This window comes from Carassius gibelio, chromosome B24 (genome assembly GCF_023724105.1).
Source record: "Carassius gibelio isolate Cgi1373 ecotype wild population from Czech Republic chromosome B24, carGib1.2-hapl.c, whole genome shotgun sequence".
Classification (NCBI taxonomy): Eukaryota; Metazoa; Chordata; class Actinopteri; order Cypriniformes; family Cyprinidae; genus Carassius; species Carassius gibelio.
This window is the reverse complement of record NC_068419.1, coordinates 4,211,633-4,233,739: the sequence shown is the minus strand read 5'-3', so window position 1 is coordinate 4,233,739 and position 22,107 is coordinate 4,211,633. Positions and strand designations below refer to the sequence as shown.

The window sequence follows — 22,107 nt, the reverse complement described above, 5'->3', positions numbered from 1 at the left end:
AAGAAATGACATTAATTATAATTAGTTGCTGTTTTAATAGTATTACATTTTTATGATATATTATTATCTTTATCATCATTTTTATCATCAAGTTTCACTAAGCAGGATTGAAAAGGCATCAATTCTTTGATTAGAAATGCTTGTGCATATGGGAAAAGTTGGTTTTCCAAGTAATATCCCCATAAATGTAAAATTGTGAAGAAATCAGTTTATGAGTGAATCTAAATATGAAGTGTAATTCACCTCCACTTGAGTTGCCAGATTGTTTTGGGGTTTCGATTTCATAATCAGAGCTCAACATTGTCAGCATCCGCCAGTTTCCAAACATATGCCGTGAAGGGCAACCTTTCCCTTGTCTCTCTCTCCGTCTCACCCCACCCCAGCTGGAACAAGTGAGCAAACAGGAGGGGCAGTGTTTGTGGAGGATGAAGAAGCCATGGTGAAGTGGAGTTGTTTAATGACAGGAACAGCTGACTCATTAGGCAAGTGCAGTGAAAGGTAATTAACCCTGGGAAAAGTACAGCTGCCATGCGAGCTGTTCATTTCAATCTTATTAGGAATCAGGAGTTTAAAGGGTCTTCTCCTTTCAAACCCTGCCCGTGATATACTCCAAAAGAACAACCCACCCTCCTCCCTTTCCTTTTTTATTATTTTTTTTAACCCAAGGGCTTCAGAGCCTGGAGACCTGTCTTTTGTGCTCCAGGATTTAGCTGGAATGGTAGCCACGGCTTCACAAATTGCCGAGCACCTGGTAGTACTCATACGTCCTCTCTATTGAGATACCTTCCCGTCCTGAAACAATGGGCCGGATCAGTGTGCTCTGATAACGGAGGACGGGCGTGGAAGTTGTTCCTGCTAACACCTGGCCATCTCTTTTTTGGTTTCAGATGCCCTTTTATGCTTCTCTCAAACCAAATTAAGCGAGGCGATATCTCTGCCTTTGAATGGAAGATGAAGAGACAATGCAATGCAAATGCATACATAAATAGCGGCTATTTGCATTGCTCAGTAACTTTTCCAATATATATCTATGTCCTAAAAGACTTTTATTAAACTTTAATGACTAAAAGTATCGCTTTCTGTTCAAACGGGACTTTAAAAGTGCTTCAGTAGAAAGCGGGAACTTCATATCTGACTTTAGCCATTATTTTAAAGTGCCTGACAATAATATTTAGCTTTGAGTGTGTGTGATTCTGCCATGAGAAATTATTAATAATGTTAGTTTTTTTTTCCATATGGATTGACTACGATGACGTAAAATTGGAAATAGTTGTTCAAATATTTTGAAAGAAGCTGAAAACTCCAAATTAAATACATATTATGAAAAATATATGTATATATATATATATATAGCTAATTTAAATAATAATAGCAGTAACTAATAATATTAATAATAAAATAATAATATTATCAAGCATATATATATATTATATATATATATATATTAATTATTTAAAAATATACCTTTATAAATTATGTGCTTGTTTATTTATTTATTTATTTATTTGCTAATTTTCCATTCTGAACCTTATTATAAACAACTATAAAATAGAATTTTTTTAATGTTATGTATTTAATTTATAATTATAATTAAATTAAATTATAGTGTGTATAAAATCTTTTGTTTATTTATTAAAAAAATGGCATTATTATGAGTCATGGTCTCAAACTTGTCTCGCTCCTCTAAATTATTCTACAGTATATTTTATTTGTGTATATTTATTTTCTTTGGTCACTTTTGCAGAATTGTTTGCACAAGCTTTAACTTTACGAATGCTTATTTTCATCACAAACAATGATTTTTTTTATTTATTTATTTTTTTTCATCTGCATTTGGCAGATTTCTCCTAGAATAATTTATCAGATGAGAAATGCTTTAAACAGTTGGAAACAAGTGTATCTTTGAAGTTACTCCCACATTAGACCTAGGGACAGATGATGCACTTTAAGGTAATTATACTGAAACTAATTATGCTTGCCCTAGAAAGAAAACATAGCCTCATCTTCCAGGAGCTAACAGAAGTTAAAATAGCAGCTTTTGAGTTCTCAGATTTCACAGTTTAAAGTCTCTGGCATGAACTACATGGAGACTGATATCTTGCGTTTACACACACCCGCCCCTTCTAATCTGGAGCGCCTCTTTTCTTCCCATCTCTCTGTCTTTGTTTCTATGTAGAAGGCCTAAATGGTGAGCTTTTTATCATTGTTTATATTTATACATGTTTTTAATGTCTTATTTTGACTGGATGTTTAAGGTGCATTTAATTAATTTTCACTAATAATACATAATGGATTGTACTCAGCTCAACCCAATTTGTTTGTTTCACACCTCCGCTCGCTTTTTATTTCAAAGAGTGTGTAAACAAACCCCCAACAGCCTTTTTTCCGATTCGCATTCAGTTGCAATTATTTTCTTCTATTCTTCTTCTTTTCCCCCTTTTTTCAGTTACAGTAAGACATGCAGAGCGGGGGAAAAATGTAAGTAAAACACCCCTATCTCTTATTTTGCGCTTTTATTATGCCGCAACAGAAAAAACACTTAGCATGTAAAATGAATGTGGAAATTATTCCTGGGGTAAACTATAAACACACAAGTTACCCCTCCCGCCCCCCACCACCATCCTCCTAGATCAGAGTGTAATTGCCAGTAATCAGGTCTGTTTGCAGCTGATAAAACCTCTCTGAATGCGTGGAACCCTCTTTGTATGATGACTCAATTACGCCCGAAGTGGCTCATCAAACCTGGACCATCAGCAGCTTTAATAAATAAGGAGGCACAAACTTGCTGCAGGCGCATTGTGATTCCATTCATTCCATAATTAAATCCATTCCTGGCTTAACCCTTTTCCAGCCAGACGCTACAGACGAACAAAAAGCGGGAGGGAGAGATATAGAAAGAGAGCGGGTGACCTTGCAATGAGACCCTGTGTCTTCATAACTCTCTATGCGCGATACGAGCACAGACAGGTGATATGGAGAGAGGAGAAGAAAATGGGGAAAGGTGATTGGAAGGAGAGAGAGAGGGAGAGAGGGGGGTGTCTGGGTTGAGATAGAGCTGGAGGTCTTTATTTATTCATTGTTTAGTGCCACATAGTGCTTATTCCGTAATTACACTGAAAGTACAATCTAATCATAACAGTCATTCAGGAAGGACAAGGGCACTGAGTGCGCTTCGAATGTTTGCTATGCTTATTTCTTTCCCAAAGTCTAGATGCAAAGAAACATCTTAATTCAAGCGAAAGAGGACTTAAAAAAAAAAAAGGCATGCATGTTTAATAAAAAATTTGCCTTAAAGGTTTAACCTGATAAATGTCACCGTCCCGTATACGGGACGCCTAAATTTACTTCAATATATTACAATTATATCCTAATCTAATCATGACAAACTATATATCGTTGGAAAGGTCTAAGACTCCTAAATATATATTTGACCACGTTTTGTTGTTAAGAAATTATGAAGGAACAGTAAAAGATTAATTTATAAAAAGAGTGCACCTCAAAACATATACATCATAACTGGAGTTCTGACCTTTGTTACAAAAAATCTATTCCGCTTCCTTTTTCCCTATCACATATTTTAGTAATCATCATAAATTATATATCATTTGAAAGCTTATATACTCCAAATTCATCTTATGAAAACCATTTTGAAATCGAACACTGCGTTACCATGGAAATCGTACTTTAAAATCTTTTAGCGTGGTCCTCCCCCTTAGTGGGAGGGGTCATATTCCAAATATATTACGGTCTTTTAGAATCAAAACTTTTCATAATCTTGACAAAATACATATCGTTGGAAAGGTCTGAGTCTCAAGATTCCATATTTGGTGGTTATTTTGTCATAGACATAATATTGAGAGAGAAATTGATACATTTGTGACAAACAAATGCATCCAAAAAATTCAATGGAGTTTCAATGGCCCCCGGTGGCTTTTTGTGGTATAACGCCTAAACAAAATTGCATATGAACCTACATTTTTTTCATATCAACTTCAAATTTGGAACACAACTTATTTAGACATATGGCTTTAATTTTATAGCAATTTTGGATTAAAACATATTTTATTAAATATTTATTTTATATAAAATATAATAAAAATAAAATAATAAACGTATTTACAGTAAATTTAAACTTCTATTACTTTTTTATGCTTTCATTTTTTAAAATGATTTCACTTCTGCAATAATTTGCAGATTGTCTTCTTTAAAAAGAGACCAACCTTTGGTCTGTATTCAAAAGCGTTTATGATTTATAACAATTTAAGTGTGAATAGTGTACTTCCACATCTATGTTCAAAAATGGGGGTGACAGTTAAAAGGTTAAAGGCATATTCTGGATTTGGCAGTTTATTTATGAATTAAATGCATTGTTATAAAAAAATAAAAAAAGTGTGGAGCTGGAACTGTTATAAGCCAGGGTTATTATTTAAAAAAATAAAAAACATTTGAAATAACATAAAATATATTTTTTTTAAACTTCAAAACTTATTTTATTTTACATTTTTCACTTTGATTAAGTTGACCTTGATACTAAAATGACTAAAAATGTAATCAATATTAATAAAACTATCTAGATGAAACATTAACTTGACTTGAGAAATCTGAAAATATAAAAAATATAAACATTGCTAAAAAAATATTTTAGTAGCTTAAAGACAATAATATGAGACTTTTTTATTTTTGTTTAATTTTTAACCATCACTTTCTATCATTTAACCACAGAATTAGTTTTTTACTGCTATTATTTTCAATAATTTGTATCCCTTTTTTGTATCCACATCCTCAAGTCTAACATAAAAAATTATAATGTTTGATATATCTAAAAATACGTCAGTAACACTCACCTGATTACTGATACCCTTGAATTAATTCAAGTGCTTAAAATAAATATAATTCTTGGTGAAATATGTTAAAACTCAACTTGTGTTTAAGCTTGTGCGCTGTCCCCATAGACTTTAATTGTAAGTGCATAATTGTCAATGCATGATTTGTTTGTTTTTTGTTTGTTCAAATCAACAGGATCCCACAAGTATTGTCTCCAAACTTGTAATTTAACCCATTTCTGCGCATGCCATTATAAAGATAAAGATGATTTGAGGTTTGATTACTAGCAGTCGTCCCTTGAGCAGTTAAATCAAATGAGCGATTGTGATGCTGATAACAAACATAATTACCATATGCATTGTGCACTTGTCTGTTTGTTCCTCTTATTTTCGGTGATGCTAGCATTCATGTGATAAAGAGTAGAAATGCTCTGTCTTAATCATAGCGTGTGTGCGTTAATGTTTTGACCACAACATGTCATTCATTTTTTTTCTACTAAGAAATTGCGCATGCTAACACTAATCTTCTTTGTATGTGTGTTTTTAAGGGTCGAAGTGTCATTTATTTGAAACGAATCCTGCCCATTGATGCTCAGAGGCTGTAAAGTGCAACTCTCATTCGGCTCAGACGGGGCTTTGAGAAAAAGAGCAGATGGGTTAGGGCATAGAGCACCGGCCGCGCGCGCACACGCAGACACGCAGACACGCGCACGCTGAATCAGGAAGCGCGTTCTCCTTGGAGACTGCGAGGCCATGCACATTAAGCGGCCCGGCTCTCAGAGGGACGCTGCCTGCGTGCAGAAGAGGCAGAGAGAAACCCCCTTATAATGATTCAGCAGATGATGGGCCGTCTTTCTTCTTATGCTAATGAGGGGGCCCCTCCTCGTCCCCGGCGGTGGGGGGCAAAAGATTCTGGGAGTTTTTAGCCATAATTAACACAAAGCTCTCTCTTTCTCTCCCTCAAAGCCAACAGGCATGAATGGCTCACCAATAGCGGAGCTCAGGCGTTGTGTAGCGCAGCGTTTAAATTGTCCCGATGCGCGCAATCACACAAAACTCTTCCCGGATTAACCATATTAATTACACACAAGCTATTTGATTTCTGTCAAGCAATCAATTTGCATCTTGTTAAGAAAGCCACATGAGGTCTTGTCTGTGAATCCGCTCCCAGGTTTCTCCACGGCGCTGTTTGAAATGTTTCTATCCCAGCAACTAACAAATGTAGTCGTCCAAGCAAGTCTAGAAACTGAAATATATCACAAGCAACCTGAGTACATTGAGTTTTTAATGTTTTTTTATTTTCATAGCAAATCAAATCAGGTAGATATAGCATTCTAGAGCAAAAACAGCATGTTTTAATGTTTTACAGTGTGTCATTAATCATATTATTTAATATAACTTACAGTGTTACAATGATTTTTAACAACTAAAAATCACTTTTTTGACTAAAAACAGCATGTTTTTTACCATCTGTCATTTATCATATTATTTAAGATCACTGGGTGCATTTACGCGAGTTACAGTGATTTTTGCACATTTTTTATAGTGTATCTTTTACAGTGTATCATTATAAATTTTAATAAAGCGACCTGAATGGATGAATTTACAGTGATTTTAGTGTAACAAATGCTCATTTTTATTTTTTTTACACCATGTCATTAATTATATCATGCATTTTAATGTCTTATCATTACTCATACAGTTTGACTAAAGTGAACAGAATGCATTGAGTTACAGGGATTTTTAACAAGTGCAAATTCCTTTTAAGAGTAAAAACCACACATTTGAATGTTTTACACTGTCAATAATCAGTAATGTCTGCATAACATGTTTTTGACCTAAGGACACATTTGTGATGTAAAAATTGATTTCACACTAGCGATTCAAAAATACTCTGTAAACACCTCAAGCGTAATTCAAGTTGTCACTGACATCTTTTGTCATTTTTTGCCCTCAGAGCATGAATGTCACACTCAGATCTTAGAACAGCTGAAGAAACGTGTGTGCAGTAACCGGAGAGGGACCTCACAGAACTACTTATTGATTACAGGCCGAACAAACTAAGGTAAAATTAGCCATTGTTTCTACAGAGCAGTCAGAGTATCTCATATGTGCAGGTGTAGTTTACACATTCTTGTTTGTATGTTACATATCATTTTGTGGACTCACCTCTGTTTTTCATGTTTGTGTGCATTTACATGCTGCTTAATCAATTATTAAAAATGTCAAAAAATGTTGCACCAAACAGTTAAACATTGAATGCAACATCTGTTGTTTTAAATCTGGCAATGTTTAAAAGGTTTAGCTTGTGCAATAATAATTCTGCTGTATTAAAACGAGTCTGTGATTTGGCTTTGGAACCACTTGGGCCATCATTTACAAAGTTGTTTCGGTTCGAAACCGACTTGTTGAGGTTCTCGGCGCTTGTTGACATATGGTTGGGTTTTGCAAGGGGGTGACGGTGTTATTTAAAGGGATTGTTAGCAGCCAGCTGTTGCCTGATTGCTCTCTCCTCCTCATGTCAAAGTTTCCGCTCAGAATATTAGAAATATCAAATTACGTAAGCCTGGAAATCTGCTTCCTCTTTGTTACAATAAACCCCAGCGCTTGTGGGGCTAATAAAAGATTTCTTTTCACTCCCCCAGCGAAACAATAGCGAAATCGCCAAACAAAACCCGGCTCTGGCAGTTTTTAATAGTTTGGGCTTTCAAGAGGCGTTCAGAAAAGCCCGTCCGGAAGCGACGGGCCACTTCTGGCGTGGTGTGCGTTAGCGCGCGTCTATGTGTACACGAGCGAGCGAGTGTAATGAACTAATCAGGTACATTAGTTTTTACAGAATGTAATCTATAGTGTTTGGGAGTTGTTTGTCTCAATAGGGGCCCCCAGTAATCAAAAGTAATGAAGCTATTACGCGTCGGGAGCCGGGAGAGGGCCGGCGTGGCATTAAGAGTGGGCCACATAAAAGGTTTATTAAAGGAAATTAAGGTCCATCAATGCCACACCTGCTCCCCCTATTATAAATGTATGACAGGTCAGTGGCTTCAATCACAACAGCCAAGCCGAGAGAAGGGGAGATAGGAGTCATGTTTCCCATTATAAGCGAAGTAACAGCCCAGCCAGTGACTCACCGAGCTCACCAGACCCTCCGACCGCTATAGAGCGCCATCAGCCCAGAATAATTACATTTAATAGGTTTTATTTGGGATCAGCAAGGCACTGCTGGCAGAGAGAAACTGAGAGAGAGAGGGAGAGTGAGTAGGTGCTGCAGTATTAACAACTCTTTTTGTCTAAACACACACACACACAACTACTACTTTTGTTTGTCACTGGTTTTTGCATTATTATATTTGTGCTCGCCCCCTGTCTTACCCTCTTAAAAGTGAAGGCCTGTCTGGTTGTTCTCTCTGCGCTGGCAGTTTGTTTCTGTAGTTTCGAAATCAATTAAATCAAGCCGAAATATGAAGCAGGCCACACAATGCAAGTAATGGAGCTGATCTGCTGCGTGAAATTTCCACTTTTTATTTGTCGTAAAGTTCACTGACCTTTTCGCGCTGACGCTTCATCGCATGCGCCAGGAGTTGCGGAATTGATTGGATTAGGTTTTTTACTACTGTTATTTACTGTAGTCCTGTGGTTTGAAACTTTCTTTTGTAAGATCTGAAGTTGTGAGGTGTGCTGTTTGTGAAATAGCAAAGCGAATCAGATGCGTGCAGTGCGAGAAACTCTTTGAATGACACTAATCTGGCTTACTTGTTAATAACCTAAACTGACTGGAACTTAACCATCACTCTGATGATGAGATCCTGTTGAGATGAGTTATTAAACTGGATTATAAATCTCTGAAATTTAAAAGTGCTATTTGTTATTAACTATTTTTTTTTTCCACTTTCTCTTTCCAGATGGAGTCTGACAGTGAAGAGAATCGCAGTGAAACATGTGATGGTAAGAGCTCTAACAAAACACACAAATGTATAATTTATATAAAATATATACTAAATCTGTTATATATAATATAATATAATATAATATAATATAATATAATATAATATAATATAATAATGTTTTTATTATGTAGTTTTATATCTCAAATCTAGTTCAATGTTTTTTTTTACCTAAATCAATCAATCAATCAATCAATCTTTTATTACAGACTCAAGGTCCAAATAAAAAAATAAAACAAGACAATAGGACAAAATAAACAACCCACAGCATCTACCACGCACAATAGAAAGTTACAAAATGCACCAATCCCAATGTCTCCACAGTTTTGACTGATACTGTATAGTACTAACCCTTATATTTGATAGACACATAGTTAAAAGCTGTTGAAAACTAGCAATGATAGGACTAAACACTAAGATCATCTGCATACATACTATGATTCACTAAAATATAAACCCAACTATACACCCATATTATTTATTATCACTAAATCAATCTCACTATATTAGGCAAATACATTTTAATTCATAGTTTAAAGTTCAAATCAAATAGCTATCCGTTGTTTGTACTTAATTTTGTATCTTACTTAGTATAATTATCCAAAGATCAGCTGATAATTATTTATATTGTGTATTTAAATATTTAAATATTGAATATTTAACATTTTATACTTTACATATAATTACGAGTACTCAATTATTTATATTAAATAGTTAGAAATGTTAACTTTTATTTATTTCCATATATATATATATATATAATTATTATTATAAGTATTAGTATTAAAATTAACTGATCTGTTTAGCATTACATGTTAATGTTGTAATAACTTTTATATAATTTTAAAGATGTTTAACTCATAATATTTATTTATTATAATAAATTTAGAAAATATCTTACAAATATATTATTTATTTTATTAGACTTTATTTATTCTACTTTATTCTACTAGTTTTATACCTAAGCATTGTACACGTGTATATTTAATTATGCATACTCAATTGTCTTTATTCAAATAGTTAGAAATCTCACCTTTTATTTACATATTTTTATATTCTTATTTTAATCAACGTTTAGCATGATGAAGTTTAATGACATAATAAGTCTTTCATATCATTGTAAAGTTTTATAACCCATTACCTCTGCAACATAATATTTATTTAAAGCACTTGTTATGAAACATAATCTCATACCACTCTTTAGCGTGCATTATTGGTTTGTATAAACATGCAGGGATGCATTATATTTGCCCCGTACAAAGTTCACATAAACAAGGTGAACACATTTCCCATAATGCCTCAGCGACGGCCTTCTGACAGGCTGACTTCCTCATGTGTGCGCACGCAGCCTTATCCTACGCACATTTGATCTGAAGTGTTAGTTTAACGGTCTCACATCAGATCTGTCAATTTTAATATCAATCCTCTTTAGCTGTAGAGAGGTGTGGTTGCCACGGCGATGCATTATGCAGAGACAGTGACTTCATTATGTGGCAATATTCTTTCAAACGAGTTAAGGAGGGCGACGTGAATGGAAAGAGCAGCTAAAGCATGACAGGGGACATCATTATTCAAGTGTTTAGAGCCGCATACTGTACCTCTCACGAGCGCCTGGCCCTTTAATGTGCCGGTAAAAATTCATGATGGTGTTTTATTGAGTCTTCACCATGGGATTGAGGTGAAGCTGTGAATGAGACATTCTCTCCCACTGACACACATTCCTTCTCTGTCTGTCTGTCTGTACATCTCGTGAGACTAGGTTCACAGCGAGGCTTTGAATATATCATGTTGTCAGATCCCCGATTGTTAAACACTGTTTAGTAAAGTGAACCAGCTTTATCACCATGCAAATCCAGATACGTGTATTGTTTTACATTGTGTAATTGGTTGCAAATTTTGCCCCAAGTGGAAGTATTGCACTTCCTAAACATGCATTATGAAATGTAAAACAATTCATTCCTGTCAGAGAGTGTTCAGTTTACCTTAGCTTTTATTTAGTCTGCAAGATTATGAAAGAGTACAGAGCCACTGAAGGAACATGGTGATGGGAGGAAAGATTGTATTTCTATGCTTTTGTGTTCGCTTGCAATACTTTTGCTTTCTCTTGCAAATATGTTGCATTCCCCTTAAGGATGTTTGCATTTGCTTGCAAAACTTTTCAGGAAACTTTTGTCTCTTCTGTGAGAGAATGCAAAGTTTTGGGGGGAAATGCAGAAATTTTATAAGAATGCAATATTTTTTGCAGTTTTTCAAGATAAAAATTTTTCAAGATTTTTCTTTTGTAAGAGAGAACACAAATGCATAGAATTTTTTTTTTTGTTGTTGTTGTTTTTTGTGGGGGGGGGCTAAAATTGAGATAGAAATGCAAATATTTCATAAATAGAAATGTTTTGTGAAAGATTGCAAAAAAAATTTAGAAAATGCAAAAGCTGAGAGAATACAGCAAAGTTTCGTGGGGAATGCAAAATTTGGCTAGAAAACACATTTTTGTGAGAGTGCAAATGTTTTGCGAAGGATCACAAATATTTTAAGAACTAATGCAACGGTTCTTAAGGAATGCAAGAAATTTGGCAAGGAATAGTCTTGTGAGAGAATGCAAATTTTTTTGTGAAATATTACATATGTTTTTTAATAGATAGTACAAAGTTTATTGGGGAATGCAAAATTGGGCTAGAAAACGATCGCACATGTTTTACGAGAGAATTATAATGTTTTCGCGAAAGATCGCAAATGTTTTGAGAGAGAATACCAATGGTTTTAGAAAGATTGCAAATGTTTTAGAAGATTTTAGAAATGTTTTGTGAGGGAATTAAAAGTTTCAAGGGAAATTAAAAATTTGGCTAGAAAACAAATGTTTTGTGAGGGCACACAGATATTTTCAAAAGATCGCAAATGTTTTTCAAGAGAATGCAACTTTTTGGGGGGGAATTTTTATGGATGCAAAATTTGGCTAAAAAACGCAAATGAAAACATGTCTTTTCATGAGAGAACACAAACATTTTGCGAATGAACGTAACGTTTTTTGGGGAACGTAAAGATTTGGCTGATGTTGGCGGAATGCAATAGCTGTGTGAGAGAATGCAAATGATTTGAGAGAGAATCCGAAAGTTTTCTGAGCAAATGCAAAGTCAACCCATCTCATGTTTTTCCCCATGTCCATACAAAATCTTAACTAAAAAAGTGCATCATGTTGCAACATTTAAATTACATGGTTTTATTCAAGTCAAACATAAACAAATTATATATTGAAAATTATATAAAATACATTTTATAAGAGCTGATTACTGTGTGATGCACCAATAAAAGTCATATAAAAAAATACCTTCTTTAGATAATGATGGCACAGTTTTAGTCTCATAATGAAGTCTGAACTGGCTGCTGTTGATTGTTTGATAGTCAGCACTACTTCCTCAAAGAGGCATTTCCCAAAATGCTTGACCTTAAAGGGACGAATCATTCAAAAGTGAAGATTTTGTCATAATTTTCTTGCCTTTATGTTGCTCCAAACCTGCATGACTGCATGCATCTCTCATCTGTGTGATTTATTGAGTTTTTCTAGGTTGTTGTTTACCCATCAGCACTACTTGAAATCTTAGCTAAATCGGGTCAGCTGATACTAGACAAGGCCAGATCCTCTCATGCGGTTTAAAAACCTGAAGCCTTATTTGCATCTCTGTTTTGTTTGGATTTGCATCTTTTTTGCTACTATCCATAGCTATACTTACAGAGCACATAAGGAGGTTTATTTATGATGTTTTGTATGCCACACGAGCTGTATCCTCAACATAAGCGTCTATCACCGAGTCAGCAGGAGCCTTCGTCATTGTGTCCATCTGAGTGTGACATTAAAGCGAGAGGTGTGTGAAGGATCACAGGCAGGTGCTGGAGGGGCCGGTCTCGCTGGTGGAAATGTAAACACATGTGTTTACTCTTTCTCTCTCTATTTCTGTTTGCAGTTCTGCCTGACTGCATCGCTGAGGCGCCCAGGTAAGCCAGAGTTCACTACCTGCTTCTGAGTGTCAGTTTGTGCCTTTTCTGATGCCTTTTACAGCATACGTGCAGCTGTCAAAAGTTACATGTAAGACTTATTTTAAGTCACACTTAAAAATGAATGAATTGCATTGGATACAAACTATTAAAGTTGTGTTTGCACACAAATCAAGAGCTTTTCTCTTGGTCAATGACTTTAATTCTGATGATTTTAAGTGGTCGAAAGAAGTGAGTTAGTTTAGAACATTAACTGTGAACATCTGGCAACAGATTTTAAATCACATGTGAACTATTTTTGCTTGAAAAGTGAACTTTAAAAGTTAAAGTTGGTTGATTTAGTGTTTTATACTTTAGGATTTTATATAATATATGTATATTATATATAAATTTACACTAAAAGTGTTTGGATCTGTAAGAATTTTAATGCTTTATGAGTCTATTGCATTTAAATTTTTTTTTAAATCGACAGTGAAATTGGTAATATTGTATAATATTATTACAATTTAAAATAACTTCTTGAAATGTAATTTATTCCTGTGATCAAAGCTGAATTTTAATTCCTCCAGTCTTCAGTGTCTCATGATCCTTCAGAAATCATTCTAATATGCTGATTTGCTATTATACATGCTAATATTCAATTGTGCTGTTTAATATTTTTATGGAAACAAGATTTTATTTTGTTTTCATTTTATTAACATTTTATTTTCAGAATTATTTGATAAATAGAAAGTTCCAAAGAACAGCACATATTTGAAATACTCACTTTGGATTAATTTAATGCATAAATAATTTAAAAAATAATACAAAATCATATTAAAAAGACACTGATTCTACACTTTTGAACTGTATATGATATGATATATATATATATTTTCTCTTTTTTATTTAATATTTTATTTCTATGTTTTTATACAGTAAGTGTGACTTAAGTGTCAAAATACTATTTGGGGCCACTGTTAATTAATTGTCTAGTGCAAGTTTTTTTGTGCATTTTGTGTCATACTCTACACTAACCTTTTTATGTTATCGGCCTACAGCAAACATTTTATTCTCTGTATCATTGCTTATTATGCAGCGAGATCGCTGATAATAGCAACAGATTTCTCATTGACAATAATGAGCCAGTTCATGCTTGAGTGTTTTGGACTCTGTATTCACACATAAGTTCACACATGAAGATCTGTGATGCTGATTTTCTTAGTCACATCTTGCAGGGAATTTCAGATGCTGCCCTGATGAGTTTTGTAACAAACTCACTGCCCCAAAGAGCACATAATGCATTTTACTCCTGTGACTTTTTTTTATTTATTTTTATTTTTTATGAAACAGGATGTTCAGTGAGACAAAATGCAGGGACAAGCTTGATTTGATCCATTGGGAATTGATTGGATGATGAAAAGTGGTTTCTTATAAGTGGTTGGAGGGGAGGGGTTGAAAAATAAGAAGCCCAAAATGGAAAGTTGGTTCAGAGGTTGAATTATTAGTGATTATACTTTTGGAATAATGTGTCCCAACTAATCATTTACAGCAAGACCAGAAATGTGAATTAAGAAACACCAGTGTTAATCCCATTCAAATTTGTTCACACTGCCATTCAAAAGTTTGGGGTCTGAAATAAGTCTATTTTCATGCATAAATAATAATAATAATAATAATAATAATACAGTAAAAACAGTATTATTTTTTAAATATTATTATAAATTAAAAAGATGGTTTTATAATTGGATATATTTTAAAATGTAATTTATGATTCAATGGCAATGTTGAATTTTCAGCATTATTACTCCAGTCTTCAGAGTCACATGATCCTTCAGAAATCATTTTCTTATGCTTCTTTGCTGCTCAGGAAACATTTATTATTATTATTAATGTTGAAAACCAGTTGTGCCGCTTAATATCTTTGTAAAAATTCTTAGAATTTCTCAGAAAGTTCAAAAGAACAGCACCTATTTGAAATAGAATTTTGTAACGTTTTAAGTTTTAACTGTCACTTTCAATCAGTTTAATGCATAAAAATACTTAAATAATAATAAAACAAATTTGAATAAAAATGATACTGATCCTGAACTTTTTAACTGTAGTCAGGTAAATGCATCTTTTTGCACATTTTATGAATGTGCAACAGAATTATTTACTCTTTAAAGCATCATGTAGCTACTCTAAGAACCATATAACAAGAGTTTTCTTTGCTGAAAGAACCAAGTCAATAGTGGCCTCAACCAATATCATACTCCATGATTTGTGACATGACGCTTCCATTTAATGACCCTCGTGATCTGTTTCAGCTTGCATCTCGGAGCGGGTAAAAAGCGGGCGGCCGCAGAAGGGGGGCGTGGGGCGCCGGTCAACAAGAGGAAATCGCTCCTGATGAAGCCCCGCCACTACAGTCCCAGTCCCTGTCCCAGCCCCAGCGAGGAAGACCTGGCAAGCGCTCAAGACAAAGACGCGCCCAGGAACACTGACACTCCAGCAGGTAGACAGATGTCCTGTTGTTTTGTCTGTTTTGATGAACAATTGACGCTGAATTTTAAACTACCATCTGTTGCATTCATATATTTGTTTCCCTCCTCCTCCTCCTCCTCCTCCTTCGTCTCCTCTCCCCCCCCTCCCTCCGTCTCTTCGTCCATCCCGGGGAAGTTCACCGCAGTCGATTCCCGTTCGTTTTTTCATGCATCCGGTGTCCAGATTAAGGCGATTTCCTGCGCTCGGCTTCTTTGAAACCCGGATTAAAAACTGGCGGCGGCGGGTTGATTATGCAGCCTGGAAAAGTGCTTTTTTATAAGCAACTGTGGTTGCTTGCATAATTATGCAAATAGGGTAACTGAGAATAGAATGCACCAAATTATATTGTGCCTCGTTGACAAAAGAGAGTGATCATACACTCCAACAACAAAACATTTTTGGCAACGAAGGCACGGAAACGTTAAAGTCGATATTACGTTTTAAAGCAGTCTCCTTTCTAGAAACAAAATGCTGCCATCTCCTAATGAATCAAATTATGAGCATGTTGGCAACAATACCCATGCTTTACATGTGTACCTCCACACCCCTATAATCTGCACTTATTTGGTATATTTTTAACGATGTAACCAAGCAACAAACGTAATTGTCCCTTTCGAAAGCTTTTGTTAGACCATCGAACACAGCCCAAATATACATAATTAGGCATAATGTGTGCGGCTCATTATTGGACACATGTGGGTTGTTAAATGGACAACAAAATAGCTCAATAAATTGAACAGCATCATTGGAAATGGAATTTATTTGTTTCTCTGATTTCATATTACCCACAATAATCATAACCTTTTTTCCCCCCTCCTCCTCCTCCTTCAAATTTGTAGTATTATTTTCTGAAGTTGCAGTAGAAAAAAAACAAAATCTCATTTGTCATATTTCCCTGCTGTCCTGCAACATGTTAGCTTTGCGTTTTGCCAAAGTGCACTACCGAAGAAGTGGTGGTGGAGAAGAAAAAAATTCAAAGACATAATGTGCGGGGTGTGACTGGGAGTGGATGGCGACTGGGACCGTAGCGAAATTAATGGATCTGTAGGGGGACGAGAGGGATATGTGGATTTCATGAGGGAAAAAAGGGAAAAGGAAAGGCAGGGGAGAAATTAAAGGGGTGTAAGGCTTCCATTTGGTGCTGGTGTGTGTGTGTGTGTTTGTGTGTGTGTGTGTGTGTGTGTGTGTGTCTCCAGCCAAGCTTCTGGTCTCCATACACACAATGGTAATGGTTATTCTGGAGTATAAACCATTCACCTGTTCCAAAATACAAACCACTCTCTGCATCCAAGCATTTTTCGCCCTTGTTCGCTCCAGTCTTTTTTTTTTTTTTTTTTGGTCAGGGCTGTATCTCCATCTGGATGGCAGAGAACTCCTAATCATCTGCTCTGTTAATTGTGTCTTAGCATAACTGGCGAACTTTTCATCTGCGCTGGACCGCTTTGGGTTTTCACACCTCAAACTGCTGACAAAAGCGACAAAAGCGACAAAATCAGGAAAATCGGGACGGTTTTAAGTGCATCCGCTGTGGAGTCTATTTGGTTTGGGCTCCCAGATGCTTCATGTTTTCCTGCTTGTTTTTGCATTGTTGGTGGGCTACTGATTCTTGTGATCAGACATTAAAAAATATTAAAGTTAAATCTGTGTTATATGTTTTGGTGAAAGCTCCTACTTCTTCCATTTTTATTCCTTTCCTATCGCTCTGTATGGGTCAACACCATCAGATACAAACATATTAAGTACTGTCATTTTGGATATTTATAATAAATGGAGTATTCAACTCTGATTAAGAGAAAATTGAGAATACAGGATGGTTTCTAACAGATTTTCAGCTCCATATTTTGAAATATCAGCAGAATCTCATGGAAAATTGGAGGTTGTTGACAAAATAATCACATTTAGTTGGATGTTTTGTAGTCATTTAGTTTTTCTGGAGTTCCTATAATAGCAGATGGAAAAATATGATTCCACATGATTCCATTAACATTAACAAATTGAAAGCTGTGTGGTCAATAAGTTGTATTTTAAAATGTATAAAATACACAGCAAAATGAATAAACTTTTGCTTTGGATTTTTGTCTTGTTTTATAGTAGAATATTTACTTAATAAGGTAAATTTGTTAGCTCTTGTTTTCTGAAAAAATTTTTATTTTTCTGTTAATTTTCAGTTTTTTTTTCTTTTTTAAGCATAAACTCTTAATTTTGAAACTTTGATGCTTCTCACGTAAAAGTATCTTGATTAATGAATGTTAAAATATTTGTACTGAAAAAACAAGAGAAAAATACTGAATCTGAATTTTTTTTGTCAGTGTATGTATATTCTTTTTAAATCTACATATTTACTGAGAGTTGTTTGGTGAGTGAAAATATAACTTGGATGAAATGGCTCATTTGTGTAAAGAACATTCCATTCTGATTAATATCAATGTTGACTTAAAAGTGTGGGACACGTTTCATCTCTCAAGAATCAGTGCTGAAACATTCGACACGCATACAACTGGATGCAATTCCAAAAATAAAAAGGGACGAGATTATCCACCCTTTCCTCAAGCAGCATGCATAAAAACTATAATTATCTGCACAAACAGAATCAAAATTTAGGTTGTGCGTTAGCATTATGCCTTCGCATTCGTACAGCGCCAAAGTAGACCTCGGCGACATTATGCCGGAGTTTGGCATGGTATGAACGCATCGGCAAGCACACTCTAACCCCTCAAAGCCTGGTTTCCATTTTTGGCAAGAGACGGGTGAGATTGTAAATGCCACTGAGCTCTCTATCCCCCATTTAGGGATGTTTCGGGGGGATTAAAAGCAGGACTACTTTATATGCTCTTTAAGACTAGCAACTGTTTGTTAAGGCAGTATGATCCCATTAGAAGCCCCTGAAACCGCTTGTGGCGGCAGCCAAAATGCTCTAATATCTAATCAACTCAGTGGTTGCATATGGTTTGGAGGGTGGCATAAGTCTCTCTAAGAGGATAGATGTGTCTCGTGCTTACACTGTATTGTGAACTTTAAACCCTGGTGCCCAAAGAGCTTTAACCCCGGCGGGAAAGTGTCAGAGAGATCAGTAGTGGATTGTAAATCAATCCAGCTGATAGTTTCTTTTGTTAATCATTGACTCGATTACTTAATATAATCGGGTCTGTTGCGATTCCAGTAAGTCTTTTAAAGGTGATTTTAAAGGATAAAATGTCTGAGATTGGTCAAAAAAGGAATTATTCACCCTATAAACCCCAGTCAAATAAGCTTTATGGATTTATCAAAAGTAGTACAGTAGTATAGCAAATCGAGCTTCTTTTTTGATTAGCGTTCAGAGCTTTATATCATGTAGTCTTATATCCTTTGTGGATGTGGAAACATTTTTTTTTTTTCAGTACATAAAAAAAAAAAAATGCTGTTATGTAAGTTGAACAGATGGAAGATTAAATTAGAAGGGGAAATGTTTGTTTATTTATTTATTTATAAATATTTATATATTTTATATATGTTATTTATTTATTTGTTAAGGTCAAGTTATGTATAGATTTCAGTTAGTAATCTGAACTTTGGATGGAAAATAGATGGCGTTTTAGACAAAAATATTTTTATGCACTTCTATCTATCTATCTATCTATCTATCTATCTATCTATCTATCTATCTATCTATCTATCTATCTATCTATCTATCTATCTATCTATCTATCTGTCTGTCTATCTGTCTGTCTGTCTGTCTGTCTGTCTGTCTGTCTGTCTATCTATTAATCTATCTATCTACTTATTTAAGGTTTGTCATATTTTGTGCTTATCTTCACATTTTTGGTTTATTTGATATCATTTTATATAGTTTTTTTAAATTATTTTAATAATTGTATTTATTGTATGTGTTTTTCATTTGACCAAAAGTTCACATTTGAAATGTGACAAATGATTTACTTTTTAGGAGTTTTTTAATATTTAGTGATTCCCTACACTTGCCTCAAGTTGTCATGTTATATTATATATTACTCATTTAGCTGACACTTTTATCCAAAACGACTTACAATTGCTATATATGTCAGAGGTCACACACCTCTGGAGCAACTAGGGGTTAAGTGTCTTGCTCAGGGACACATTGGGGTCTCACAGTGGATTCGAACCCGGGTCTCTCACACCAAAGGCATGTGTCAATCATGTTATGAGCTCTTGCAGATGATCCATCAATTTAAGCGCTGTCTGTTCTTCTGTGTCTCAGATGAGGACCTCAATGGTGGTGATGTTCTGGAAGACGCTATCTATCACAACGCAAAGTCTCACCACTTGTTGTCGTGGTCAGAAGGAACGAGTGAAGGTTCGCCAGACCTGGCGGCCCAGATATCTGAACACCAGAATGAGCAAGAGGAGGAGGAGGAACACAACCAGGACTTTGAAGACAAAAACCAAGAAGAGATCAGAGCCAGTTATCACCTGTCTCCAGGCACAGAGGCAGATGAAGAAGAATGGAGCACTCCTCCGTCCCTAACGAAGGTCAACGGGATCCATCACAGCCCCAGTCCACCTGCAGATGATACTCTTCTGAAGAGACTCCGGATTGGACAGCAGCTGCACGAAGACGCTCTTTCCGCTTACATGAACAGAAACAGTGCAGGGACCTTTATGGAAGAGTATGGTTCTGCAAGAGAGTTCAGTGACAGTGAGGAGGAGCTCCAGACGCCCAGGATGGAGGAGCGAGGAGGTGTTTGGGGTCCGGGTCTGGTGGCCAGACGTCTGGAGCTGGACAGGGCCCGACTGAACCTCAGTCTTCTAGAGCAGGCCATGGTGCTGCAGTCTGAACATAGACAGGTTCTCCACAGTGCCTACAAAGACATGGACCACTTCCTCCTGGAGCAGATGAACCATGAGCGGAGACAGCAGAGGATGCTGGAGATAGATGCTCGAGCCATGTACCACAGCAGCAAAGGTGAGATTTGAATTCTGGTTCATTTACAACTCTTTTAGTACTAAGGGAATGAATATTTGGAATAAAGAAATACAATTTGCAAATTGCCAAATGATCAATAGTTTTAAACAATTCTCGCAAAAGACGTGTTTGAATCGACATTTATTTACTTTTAAAGTAATTCATTTAGGTCTCTTTAAATACATGTTATCATATGATCAACTAATCAGTAACTCACAATTAGTTCGATGTGTTTTATTCACTAAAAAGAACTAGAGTCGTTTGTTTTGCAAATTGCAGTACACTGGTTGGATTGCATGCTTTTGATTCATTAAAATGAACAGACTCATTTGTTCAGAAGTTGGACAATTCTGGTCGCACAGTAAGTGTTTGATTCATTGAAATTAACTAGAGTCGTTTGTTTGCGAATCGCACTACAGTGGTTGAACTTTATGCATTTGATTCACTGAAAGGACAGGAGTTAGACTACGCTGGGCACGCTGTTTGTGTTTGATTCACTAAAAAGAAATGGCTAATTAGAGTCATTCGTTCAGGAAGTGAACTACACTGGTCGCGCTGTATTCTTCCGATTCGTTAAAAAGAACCGATTCAAAGTTATCTATTCAACAGTCAGACTTGTTGCGCTTTAAGTGTATCTGATTCACTTGTAAATAGCTCATTAAGCCCAAATTATACTTACTTTTTGTACGCATATGCTAGCGTAAAGTCGAACGCATAGCCTTTCAAAGTGTACTCCATTTGATGCAAGCGCTAGACACATGTGCTCTTGAAAGCTTCATCCATGTCCAGTGTCTGCTCTATCTTTCTCCATAAATCATGACTAATGACAAATATTTTTAACTCTTTTAAACCAAAAGCTGGGCTATCCCTGTCCTCTCGCTTGGCTTGTAAATGCAGCCATCTATTGTTGTTGCAAACCAGCGTCTCCACCTTGTGGAACAACTGATTACTACAAAACAAATTCAGTGCACCTGTGTGACCTGTGCGTACAAAATACGTGAGGTTATAAAAATTGCGTAGTGCCCGTACACGTAAAAAGTGAAGTATACACTCGACATTAAAGTGATTCAGTCATTTTTTTCTTATTCGCTAAAAAAAAAAAACTAGCTTATTCGGCAGTCATATGTCACTAGTTGCATTATATATGTTTTTGATTCACTAAAAAGAACAGGCTAAGATTAATTCAGTGGTAGGACTTGTTGTTTTATAGCCTATATTTATGACAAAAAAAAATAGTTGCGATGTATGTTTAGTAGTAGCAGTCTTTTGGTGCCGTATAGTATGCTTTAAGTATATTGCACGATATTTCATCCACATTGGCGAAGCAGCATTTCACTAATTCACTAAGAACCCCAAAAATGTGGGAAAAGTATGTCATTTCTTGTAGCTTGTTAAGTAATGTCATTTACACTATTAATGCTAATCGTAAATTCATATTAAAAAAAACTACTAATTTCTTTAAAAAACACAATAAGGTTTAATTTGTTAACATTAGAAAACTACATTAGTAATGCTAACATAAACTAACAATGAACAGTATTTTTATTCCTTAACATTAACAAAGTGTAATAAACACGGCAACAAATGTGTAGCTCATTGTTAGGTAATATTAGTCAATGCATTATTAAATGGGATCTCATTGTAATGTGGCATCATTTCTTTTCTCGCTGAAATTTGATGTCTAAAAATGTCTTTAGAGTTATATGTGTTGGTGGTGTGTTTTATATTACATGCATTTTTGCAATAAGATTGAAATGCTGCAGTATCAACAACACATACAAAGAAAGAGACAGAGAGTTTCTAGCCGAGAGGGATAGATAAATAAAATCCTCTTAAATGCTAAAAACATTTAGCCAACAAAATATTTAATGGTAAATAACCAACATGTTTTATGTCTGTAACACGAAACGCTGGATTTTTATCGGTATCGGCC

The 22,107-nt window shown here is 35.4% G+C and overlaps 1 protein-coding gene across 1 annotated transcript in view; it reads left to right on the top strand.

The window, feature by feature from the left end:
- The window catches only part of st18 (ST18 C2H2C-type zinc finger transcription factor), a 49,962-nt gene that overhangs the window by 7,921 nt on the left and 19,934 nt on the right, over nucleotides 1-22,107 (top strand). The window contains exons 2-6 of the mRNA XM_052595470.1: nucleotides 6,781-6,888; nucleotides 8,723-8,765; nucleotides 12,721-12,751; nucleotides 15,040-15,227; nucleotides 19,470-20,174. Coding sequence (XP_052451430.1) covers nucleotides 8,723-8,765; nucleotides 12,721-12,751; nucleotides 15,040-15,227; nucleotides 19,470-20,174 — 967 coding nt within the window. The 5' untranslated portion in view covers nucleotides 6,781-6,888. The remainder of the gene's footprint in view (nucleotides 1-6,780; nucleotides 6,889-8,722; nucleotides 8,766-12,720; nucleotides 12,752-15,039; nucleotides 15,228-19,469; nucleotides 20,175-22,107) is intronic.